This window comes from Hibiscus syriacus, unplaced genomic scaffold, assembly GCF_006381635.1.
Source record: "Hibiscus syriacus cultivar Baekdansim isolate YM2019G1 unplaced genomic scaffold, ASM638163v2 tig00015498_pilon, whole genome shotgun sequence".
In the NCBI taxonomy this organism is placed as follows: Eukaryota; Viridiplantae; Streptophyta; class Magnoliopsida; order Malvales; family Malvaceae; genus Hibiscus; species Hibiscus syriacus.
In genome coordinates, this window is record NW_024062367.1 from 410243 (window position 1) to 422864 (window position 12622).

At 31.3% G+C, this 12622-nt stretch overlaps 1 protein-coding gene and 1 pseudogene across 1 annotated transcript; one reads left to right on the forward strand and one right to left on the reverse strand.

Annotated features, from left to right (window-relative positions):
* Window positions 1-204: 204 nt before the first annotated feature.
* LOC120207927 lies at window positions 205-3020 on the reverse strand (annotated as a pseudogene).
* Window positions 3021-8167: 5147 nt separating this feature from the next.
* Window positions 8168-12471, forward strand: LOC120207983 (transcription factor MYB33-like). Its single transcript, XM_039207362.1, is given in 6 exon segments — window positions 8168-8363; window positions 8469-8579; window positions 9359-9518; window positions 9521-9775; window positions 10657-11656; window positions 11911-12471. Coding segments are annotated over 4 exon segments (1671 nt in total). The 5' UTR covers window positions 8168-8363; window positions 8469-8579; window positions 9359-9410; the 3' UTR covers window positions 12219-12471.
* The last annotated feature ends 151 nt before the right edge of the window (window positions 12472-12622 follow it).

Here is a 12622-nt window from a genome sequence, read left to right on the forward strand (position 1 = left end):
GGATAGTCTTAAGGTTAATTTAACATTGCTTTTGAACAGATTAATGTTGGTATCAAGAGAATACCAAGAAAAATAATAAAGGGCTCGAAACTGCACATTTAGCCACAAACCTTACAAGTTGAATTGGTTTCACAGTTGGGGGGGGGGGGAAACTCTTACAAGAGAAGCAACCATTACCACCGTATGAAACAATGGGAGCTTGTGCCTCAACTGAGACCAGAAGCTGATTTGTATATGCAAAACTTTCATACTAGCTGTTACGGATGTTAGAAGGGTGTTGATGATGTTCTACGAAGCTGATATTTTGGCTTGGGGGGTGGTGCGGACGGCAGTATCTTCTCCAGCTCCTGAGAATTTAACATCAGAAACCAAGAATGAAAACAAATCGTATGCGGAAGCACCACTGAATTAAAAAAGAAGGTTAGACTTCCAATTTATGCACTACTTGTAGAATTTTTCTTGTCTGAAACCATGAATGAAAAAAAAAACTATGCAGAAGCAAACATGAACTGAACAAGCAATACCAACAATTCATCCCTTTCTATCTTTTCATGCTTCAGGTTGCCAAGTTTTGATCCCGGCTCACTAACACTAAGAGTCTAGCAGTCTGCCCATTATTAATATCTAGAACTTCAGCAAATGCATTTTATCAAAGAAAAGTTGGTTGTAGAGAGTGCAGTATCATTTCAGAAATAATTGGATGAGAAAAGAAAAGTCAGATTTGGCCTTTCCATGTGTTTAAAGAGCCTTTGGAGGATCACATCTCCACAACAATACTCGGACATGTTTCGAATATGGGTGTTTCCAAAATTGAAGATTGGAGCAACATAGCTATTCATGGTTGAAGGATCTGGATAGGATATGGAGGAGTTAGAAGAACAGAAGGTTAAAAGTGCTTTATTGGCTTCGCATACCCTCTCAAGTCCCGAACACCGCCTATTAATGAAGATGTTGTCTGATCACAGGCATCAATCTCTCTCCCTTCCCCTCAATTCAAATAAACATTAAACAATATGTTACCTAAACTCGAATGTCTGATACAACAAGCATGTTCCTGATATGGATATATTCATTTTTTTTTTTTAAATGCATGTTTTTGATGGGTCCTGGGAGAAACATATCCTCATATTCTGGATATATTTCAGTCATGGGTGACAGACATTCACATGAGTAATTAGACAAAAATGAAATTTCGGGCCAATATAGATTAAACATTTTAAGGTCTTAGAGTAAAATACCTAATAACTTTAACATTAAATTTCGCAAGAATGGTAGAAATGGAAAAGGAAGGAAAAAGTTCTAATCCAATGATGAATCCCAAGCATTAGAGTAAAATATTTGCCATAACTTTTCTTTTCCGTCATCCCTACCAAAGAGAAAAAAGAATTGAATTCCTATAGACTCATGATCGGCAAATTTCTACTATTCTGACGTTAACAAATACAGAAACCAAATGGCAATAGGTGGAGGGCCAACTTTAATATAAGACCACAAAAACTCAATACTTAATAGACATGGGATAAAACCACTTAACAAATAACAATCCCCCTCACATTCAGCTCACAGAGATTACACTAGGATGGTATCACCAGGGGCCATCAACCTCACGTGGAGTTCGGTAGGATCAATAATATAACAGACCTAAGGCATTGATACTATGTTAAAGCATCCAACTTAAAACCAATTGGCAATAGGTGGAGAATCTGACTTTAGTATAAGACCGTAGAAAATTCACCACTTGACAAATGTGGGTTAAAACCACTTAGCAAACACCAACCCTATTTCCTATAATGTCCCAGAGAAACATAAAAACATAACACGACTGACTTTATCCTGGCATAAATGAAGTCACCCAACTGATAAGCTGCTAATAAGATTACAGACTTCAAACTTCGAGACACAATTTTAAGGTCCAAAATGTCTTCTTTAGGTCAAGATTATGTTCTACAATATACGAAAGCTGTCCTGAAGCAAGATTTACCAATCTTATGGTAAAATTCATCAAGAACCTCTCTAGCTACATTGCAAAAAATCTACTTTAAAAATAAAATGTTTCAAGATCATCAATTGAAAGTAAATGAAACAGAAAAATGCCTTAGAAGATAGATCTAACCTTCCGTTTCCTCAGCCTCTCATTTTCCTCTTCTAGGAGTGAGACTTTGTTCTCCAGTTCATTAGTATAAGCCTGTTTATAAATATCTGTCAGGTCACTCATAATTCAGAAAACATGCATCACATATTTAGAGATGAAAACAAATGAAAGCTGACCTGCTTCCTTGCTCGTGAGCGTGCTGCAGATTCCCTATTCTTTATCATCCTCTTTTGTCTCATTTCAACATTTTTTTAACCATTTCCTGAGAAGCACCTCTTTTCCTTCCAGATGCCTGTGTATCTGATCCCATCAAAGGCGAATGCAATTGCACCTGGTTCTCTGGGAACGAGACGTCCATTATAGCGGCAGTCCCTAACACTAAAGGCTGGGACATAGGCTGGGGTGGCATATAAACCCCCATTATACTTTGTTGAGGATGGTAATATTGTGGCTGTGGGTAAGGCATCCTTGACGAAAATGGGTAAAGAAAACAAAAGAACACGAAAATTTTACGAGGTTCGACAATGTACTTACGTCCTCGATGCCTAGACGGCGCTAGAAGTTTTATTCAATGATATTTTAGGTCTAGGTTACATCTCTATTTATAATAGAAAATACTGATACATAATTACAAAATCAACCCTGTACCGTACCGCAGGGGTTGCGTCCCCGCACCCTCAACCCACATAATTCGTAACCCCACAATGAGACTTTCTTTGTAAGGACAGTTGATGTTCACTTCGCTCACTCCGCTCCATCTCATGTCCTCTTTACTGGTATATTTATGAGTCATACCTAACCCACTTACCTTGCCGCGCAAACTGAGGAGCAACCCCAAATCTACCCCACCAACAGAAGTACCAGCATTAACGTTTATAGATGCTTCAGAAACAACTCCGGCTTTCACAAGAAAATCCTCCAATGTCATTTCTCCCGGGTAGGCTGCCTTTCTCTAGATTTTTTCCCCATCATTTTTGCATTGTCGAATATCTCTCCAAAACTCATCAACTGTCTTTTTGCTCAAAGCACCGGTTAGTGACAAACTCACCTGACGCTGCAGAGAAGTTTGATTGGTCAGGGACGTGCCTCCAGTTTTCATACCGAAAGTATCAAGCTGCTTACTACTTGAATCAATCTGTGTTAATTTCAAGTTATCATTATTAATAACGAGGGATTACCGATTTAAGATAATTTTTGTAATCCAATTATAAAAATATGATTCTGAATTTTAAGATTCACAAAGGAAATATAAGTTTTATTTTTTAATCAAACACTTCCGAAAAGATATTATTCAATATTAAATATAAAACAGATTAAACTTTTAAGATGTTTATGTATTGTTCATCGAAATTAAAAAATAATAATAAATAATTTGTTAAAGATGAGATTCAAACTCGAGATCCTTATAAAGGAGTCTAAAACTTAGGAGATTCATCAAGCTAAATAATTATTATATCATTGACGATAACAATATTTTGATTAAATGTTGTTGAAATTATTTACATATTTTCAAAAAATATATTAATTATATAATTAATATATTTTCATAAAATAAATATAATAAATATTTTTTTGTTGTTATATACTTTTTGCATTAATTTTTCAATTTATAATATAAATTATAAGTATTTTTATAAAATTAATATATTTTAATTGATGTTATAATTGAATTTATAAATATATTCTCATGATATTTTATAATGTATGTTATATTTTACAAAACACATTAATTAATTCTAATTCTAATTAATTATAGAATAATTTATGTTTTATAAGTATTAGACTCCTGAGTCTTAGGTTGAAATTCTTTTTTAGTGAAATATTTTTTAATATTTGATTGACTAGTTAGGTAGCAACATATATTATTATTTTTAACAATAAAATAGTATATTTTTAAAAGATAAGAAATATCAAGTTATTATTTATTAATATAAATGAAGACAGCCACTCCTAATCCCCAATCATATTATTTATTAATATTTTATTAGAGTTGGAGAAAAGCAAACGCAAAGGCGTCACGTTATTCATGGTTCATCAATTAAGCATCATCCCTTGCGTAAGTGAAACAGCCAAAAGCAAGCAGGCAGACGTATCGATTTTTGTCTGTCTCCACCTTCATTTTTTACGAATTAAATTTCGCTATTAAGCATCATGGTTAGGGATCGTATTTGGATAAATTGAAAAGCTTATTTTTATTCATAAATGCATAGAAGGTTTAAATATAAAATAAGTACTTAAATTATATCCTTTTTTTCATGAATAGGTGTTTAAAGTATTTATTTACTCATTCTGATGTCCAACGTTATAAAAAATAGGTCTTTAGATCGTCAACGACGTTAATTTATCCCGTTAAGTGACATATGTAACAATCTAGTGATTTTGTAATTTATTATTTAAAAAAATAAAAATATGATTATATTTATAAAAAAACTAATTTATCTTAAATTAACAAAAAAACCTAAGATCACCTAAAATCCCAAAATCCTAACCTTAATCTACCGCCATCACCCTTTTCTCCGAGTAGTCATTGCCATCCTCCAAGCATACGCCCTCGTAGTTGTCATCAATTGACCGTCGGAATCACGATTTTTATCCTAGGGTTCGCAGTGTATAAAACGTCGATTCGTCGTCGATCGATCATGATTTCAGGGGTTTTGGTCGCCAGAGATATGAGATCGAGTGGAGTTTTGTTGAAGGCATAGGGTGACTGTCGGAATAGATTTAGGTGTTGAAATGAAGGTTTTTAAAGTTTTGAGATTATTTTAAATTTTTTATGATTTTTAATATATAATTTTTTTAATTTTAAATTTTTAAATTATGAGAATGTGAAAATTGTCCTTTAATGGGAGGAATTAACACCTTTAACGGAAGACGAGTCAAAAATACTTTAATTGATTATAATTTTATTGTATTTATAATTTTATCTGACTTAACGAAATTAATTTATGTTTAAATGATGAAACGAATAGACAATAAACACTTTAAATGATTATATAATATCAGTAAAATTTTGATGCTGTTACGATGATACTAAGGGTCTGTTTGTTTGCCGTAAAATCAATTACGGAATTGGTTTTCCTCGAAATTCCGTGTTTGTTTCATGTAATTCGTTTTCTGGAAAATGTTTTCCTGTGTTTGTTTCACGTAATTCATTTTCCGAAAAATGTTTTCCCGTGTTTGTTTCACGTAATTCGTTTTCCAGAATGTAATTCATTTTCCTAGTAAAAATTTTCTTTGTGTTTTCTGTAAAATAACTTACGGATTCAAATTTCGTAAGTCATTTTCCGAACTTTTCACTTCAAAGAATAAATAATCAAATTAATTTTATTTTATGAATTTAATATTAATAAAATATTTTAATATCATTTTCATCAAAATATTAATTATTAAAATATTGAAAATATATTTATTAATATTTATAATAATATAATATAATATTTTTAATATTATATAAAATAATCAATTATATTATAATAATATAAGATATTATATTTTTATTTTAATAATATATAATAAATTTTTTTATATATTTAATAATGAATAATATTATTTATATATTTTAATAATATTTTAATAAAGATATTTAAAATATACTAATTAATATTTTTAAAATATAATATAACACTATTAATTTAATAAATAATAAATATAATTTATAATATTTTATCTCACTAAAATATACCAATATTAATATTTTTATTAATAAAATTATAAAAATAATATTTAATAATAAATAAATTATTTTAATATTTTAAAATAATAATATTAAGTTTTATGATAAATAATATTATTTATTATATTTAATATTTGCAATAAATAATTTTTAAAAAACTCTTCAACTAGTGGAAAAAATGTTTAAATAACATCTTCCAAACATCATAAAACGTTTTCTATATGTTTTTCAGAAAAATGTAATTCATTTTCCGAAAAACATTTTCCAGAAAACGTTTTCCAGAAATGTAATTCATTTTCCATAATTCAAATTACAGTAATTCATTTTCCGAAAAACCAATTACAGCCAAACAAACAAACCCTAAAACCAATATAGAATGTTTCATAAATGAAAATTATTATTGGTATATTATAAAAAATCAAAACTAAGGGAAAATTATATAAAACGTCATTTTTATATTTTTTAAAACTGAAATAATAAATAAAACATTTAAGTTATTTGTGAAAATAAAATTTTTAATTAATATTTTTTTATTAATTTAGGATAGATACAATACAATATCTATTAAAATATTGTCCTTACGATTGTTTTTTTTTATGTGTTTTATCGTATGATATATACAAACCCCTTTCAAAACAAAAATTGTTAACTTTCAATCATTTAAAATTAAACACTCACACCCCTAACATTCTTTATACTCGAACCCAAGACTTCAAGAAATAATAATTCTTTTATGACTTGACTCAATTCATACTTTTATTAACCGTTAAATGAATAAAAATAGAATATGTATATACAATTTAAATGATATATATATAATAAATAACTTAAAATTATTAAAAGAAAATAATATGTTCATGCTGAAAATATCCATGATTAAAAAATTAATTCATTTAGTATGATGTAATATCACCTAATTTATTAATAGTATATAAAATTATATCGCTAGGTCGCTCGGGTCACCATGGTTAAAAAAATATTAATAGTATATTGATAGTATTATTTTTATTATAATTTCATATTTGAACAATTACTTTTGCCTGATATGTGTATGTTATTAATGATTAATAATGATTTTGAACATATATATCTTATAATCACCTTAATTATTAAAAAAATGTTCGATGAGATAAGTATGATAATGTATTTTTTATTAATCTGGTGTAAATATTAGTCAATATTTGTTTAAAAAAAAACTCTTAACATTTTGATATTGAACACTCACACACCCCTAACGTCTATGGTGCTCGAACCCAAGTCATCAAGAAATAATGACAATTTACTTACCATGGAAACTACTTGGTTTGTACATTATGATAATCATATATATATATATATATATATATATGACTATGTGTTGGTCAACTTAATTCAAGATCGATGAAGATTCTGATCTTACCCAATCCGATGGTGTTTGATTTATTTTAAAAAAATGAATTCAGGGTTTGATTATATCAAATTTTATATAGGAGTTAAGTCAAGTCTGATCGTGTTTGAGTAGAGGATAAAATACTTTCAACCTGACTCATGAGTAATAGTAAGTTTATTAGATTAAGTTTATAGATAATTGTTATAATTACCTCTCTATATTTTTTAATTAAAAATTTTATTTTAAATGAGAATAATTTAAATGAAAACAATATATTTTTTTAAGTCGAATTAAATTAACCAAAAACTCGACTTGTTGCTGTCTATATGCATCGTTCATCCACCATATCAGTTTGAAAAACATGTTTATTTTTTTTTCTAAGAAAAAGAGTCATCTCATTAAAAGTGCAAGTGTTTTTCTTCTTTAAGTAACAATTTACTTGAATATAATATTTATAAAATTTTAAAGTTATAAATAGTTTTAAATCAATTTTTATTTAAAGAAATAAATAGCAAATTTTATGCAAGCCAATAATAGAGGTGTAATTGATGGGCCAATCATGACGCATTGAAGTACACATCCTGCCTCCCCACTCCCCACCTTCACCGATCTTAACCTCAACAAAAATATTATTCGAAATTTAGATCTATTAATAATTAAAAGAATATTATTTCTTTTAAAAATGTTGAGTTTAAGTAATTATATATAAAATGTATTTTAGTAATGATTATTATTTTTATACAAATGATTAAATAAGATTTTAAATAGATATTATCTTAAAATTATTTAGAAAATATAATATTCATTCATTCAATTTACATAGTGAATGTGTCCATTTATATTATTTTTAATTATTTTATTTATAAAGTAAATATAAAATTTATATAATTCATGTAATTCTTTTGTTAGATAAATTCAAGTGATTAAATGAACACAATTCATAAAATCAAAATTTATTAAAGAAATTATAATAATAAAAATAACTCTCACTCTCTTCCTTCTTTCCATCTTTTGCTCCTCTATTTCCTCTCCCTTTTTTACATTTCGTTCTTCTTTCTCTCTATCCTTTTTTTTTTCATTTCTATTTTCTCTCTCACCAAACACAAGGCCTGAAAATAATAAATATAATAATAAAAAAGAAGCCATCTCTTTGTAATCGCTCCTTTGTCAGATCTCGATAATTTGCTCTTTCTATTATCGACCCTTTTCCTTATAGCTCAAAAATTGAGGTTAGAAAAGAAATGATTTTGTTGATCTAGGATTTGATCGTTTATAATTGATGGTTGTAGATCTAGGAATTTATATTTATAATTTTTCTTTGTGTTCAATTTCAGGTTTTCCCTTTTCGCCTTTGTCTCAGCTGTTGCTTCAATCAGGAATCATTATTGAGCTGAAAATTTTATTTTGGGCAGTTTTTACCCAGAATTTGCATCTTCTTAAGGCAGGTATTTGAGTTATAATTTATATTTAAAAATTCTGTCTTTCTTATTTCTTTTTGAATTTTATTTTGCTTCTTTAATGAATGGGCAACTTTGGCTTTATGTAATTTTTTTAAATATTGTAGTTGGTAGAGCAATTACGGAAGTTTATAATCTATTAATGATATATTTTTGGAGTGATTTATGAGAGAATCATAGTGCAATTAATGAAATTTGGATTTTACTTTTTACACGAGTTTATTATTTATGTCATCATTTCTGGAAGTGGCTTCATTTTAATTTTTGAATCTGATATGTTATCTGCTTTCCAGTTTAGGTAAAAGGGTTTAATTAAACTCTCAAAGATTGAAATGAATTTTCCTGAATATTATCGGAATTTGATGCTGGCTTTGGTTTGCATTTATGTTTGCTGAAATTTGTATTATGTGGATAGATTTGTTTTCTATTAACTGTTTTTAGCTTTCTGTATGTGATGAAAGTTTCTATTGTTTCTGAGTCCCCCTATCTCTAGAGTTGCGCTTATATTTTCCTAATGATTCCTTTTATGGATTAAATGTGTTATTGTATGCGTTCACGATTCTTATGTAAGATTTGAATAAAGGATTGTCATGGTTGATCCACTTATAGCTTGTCACAATGTTTAAAGATCGTGTATAATAAAATAACACACCTGTTGGAGTTGGAGTGCAAGTATGAAAAAGTGAGTGGACAAAGGCATTGCCTTTATTTATTCTTGTCTTTACTCATATTTTTTTCTCGTGCATCTGCATTTTCTCAGGTTTCAGGTTTTGGATGGTTAATCCTTGTTTGTAAGGATTTGCATGTGATTACAAAGAGATGAGTCACACAAAACATGAGAGGGAAGATGGAATGCTCTATAAGGATCAGACAGAATCGCCGTTGATCGATGACAATAACTGTGGAGGAGGTGAAGCTGGGGGGATTTTTTTCTGAAGAAAGGACCATGGACTTCAGCTGAAGATGCAATTTTGATTGACTATGTGAAGAGGCATGGGGAAGGAAACTGGAATGCTGTTCAGAAGCACTCTGGACTATTTCGTTGTGGGAAAAGTTGCCGCTTACGATGGGCAAATCACCTCAGGCCGAACTTGAAGAAAGGGGCTTTTACTCAAGAAGAAGAACAGCTGATAATTGAACTCCATGCAAAGATGGGAAATAAATGGGCTCGGATGGCCGCACATGTAAGTTTTCAGTTCTTTTACTGTGAATCTAGTTATTCTCATGATTGGTTGAATAAGAGAATTTATTGAACCTAAAAGAAATTTGAGAATTACATGAAAAAAAAAGGATTATTAATATTTGAGTTAAAGAAAAAGACCTGTAGAATTGCACCCTCTGCCCAGCTATTTACTGATTTTTTTTATTTCTATCTTTGAACAATTTCATTCTATAGTAAATCTATAGCAAGTTGCAGGAATATTATGAAGAATACTGATAGTTATTCTTGACTGTTTTCCATTCTGTGACTATTTAACTCCTCTTGCTGCATGTCTTCATCATTATTCATTATCAATGACATATCCGAGATTCTAAGATCCACTTATGTTCTCAGTGTGGATGGTTTAAATCCTCCAATTTTGTTATCCTTAGCCTCAGCAAGATCGGAATTGGAGCAGTCATTTTTAGTGTTCATTTATTTTGCCCAAAAGTAGTTTTTAGTGTTCAAGGAGTAATGTTTGTCAAGAGTCTTTAGGTCTCTGTCATTCTTGGCCTGGTTGAGGTGGTCGTCTCTGAGGGTTTTAAAAATTCAGTTCCACATATGGACTCTTCTAGCCCATCCCCTTTTCTTATCCCAACCTGAACTAGAAAGAAAAATTTAGTCCATGCCTTAGAACAAGATAATGAACCATATTAGTAGCATATTTTTCTCAATTTTGTAAATTTTGGGCTAGATGCGAAAAGAATAACAACTTATGTCTTCCAGAATCCTATGATAGCTATACCGACCTTGGAGATGCTAAACACGTGTGAAGCATGATAAAAATTTCAGTTATAAGTTTCTATGCATCTGTCAGTTAGGTGCCTGAAATTAGTTTCTCTATTTTTATTTTATTCTCTGCAGTTGCCTGGTCGCACAGATAATGAGATAAAAAATTACTGGAATACCCGGATTAAGAGGCGCCAACGTGCTGGGTTACCTCTCTATCCTCCTGAAGTGTGCTTGCAAGCACTGAATGAGAGCCATAGTGTCAGTGCAGCAAATGGATTGGATAAAGGACCTCATGATATCTTGCAGAATAATAGCTATGAGATACCTGATGTTGTATTTGACAGTTTAAAGGTCAATCAAAATGTGCTGCCTTATGTTCCTGAGGTTCCTGTTATATCTGCTGACCGCATGCTGATGAAAGGTCTAGGTTCTTCTCAATATTGTGGTTTCATGCCATCAACAATCCATCGCCAGAAGCGTCTTCGAGAATCGCCAGCCTTTTCCCCCAGTTATGCTGGTGCTGTTAAAAACGAATGCCCATTGTTTATGCAGTTCCAAGATGATATCTCAGACAAGGCTGCTGGATCCTTTGGGCTGTCTTTTCCAATTGAACCGGATCCCACAGCAAAGAACTCCCATTCATTTGGTGTATTCCCAGGCAGCCATGCCCTTTCAAATGGCAATTTCTCTGCTTCAGAGCCCACTTTAGAGGCTGTGAAGTTGGAGCTCCCTTCACTCCAATATCCAGAAACTGATTTAGGTAACTGGGGCACGTTGTCTTGCCCTCCACCTTTACTTGAGTCTGTTGATGCTTTTATCCAGTCACCACCAACAACCAGTGGACTGGAGTTTGATAGTCTTTCGCCTCGTAATAGTGGCCTGCTTGATGCTTTACTTCACGAGGCGAAAACTCTAACCAGTGCAAAAAATCACGCATCTGAAAAAAGTTCAAATTCATCCACCCCCTGTGATATAGCTGAAGGTTCCGCTTTCAACATTTGTGAGACGGAATGGGAAAAGTGTGGTGAACCTCTTTCTCCAATGGGTTATTCAGCAACTTCTCTTTTCAGTGAGTGTATCAGTGCAAGTGGCAGTTCTTTGGATGAGCAGCCGCCTGCTGAAACCGTTACTGGTGAGCACCTCTCTGATCTTAACTTATTAAGGTTGGCACATGATTTGTACATTTCATCAATAATCCTAAAGTTCTTCCTATCTTACTAAAAGTTGATCTTATTCAAAAGCCTGCCAATTTCTTAACCACAAACCCAAGTATAATAACATTATAAACTTGTTTTTGGCTTTTCCGGCATTTTTATATCATCATATTCATTTTAATTTCTCCAGATGTTTTTTCATAAGAATCCTTGAATTTGGGTTGTTTTTCAGAGTCTCATGTGAAATCAGAGCCAGCTGACCATGTTTTTACCCCAGAGATAGAAAAAGAGACTCCTATTCGTTTGGAAGGTAGTCGCCCCGATACTTTACTTTCTTCAACTTGGCTGGAGCCAGGTTCTGGTTATGATGAGGATCAAGCAATCTTGACTGATGCCATATCAACCCTTCTTGGCGATGATTTGAGTATCGACTACAAGAATATGGCAGACGGAACATCTATTTCAGGACAAGCATGGGGTCTCGATTCTTGTGCATGGAATAACATGCCCGCTGTCTGTCAAATGTCTGAACTCCCTTGAGATCGGCTGTCGCAACTGTTTGAACTTCTCTGAAGCTCTTTCTGTTTGTTTCATTCATTCCGTGATTTGTTTGATGTGGGTAGTCAATCGAACCTGATGTACCGATAGTTCATTTGGGGTTGAGATCATCATGATACGTTACGAGTCATGGATGTTTTTGGTCTGTTGTCTATGATGTTTTAATTTTTTCCTGTCGAACAGTTGAATGCATGTATGCCAACATGAACTCCGAGGTATACAAAATGCAAATGCATTCGAGGTGGTGTTATAACTTTTAGAATAACTATGCACTCTCAGCATGAACAATGGTTTGCTATTTGATGCATTATGTCTTAAACTGAAATGCTTATTTGTACCTTTGAAAGGTAAACAGTTTTAGGTTTCAAAATCTTTGTTTCTATTCA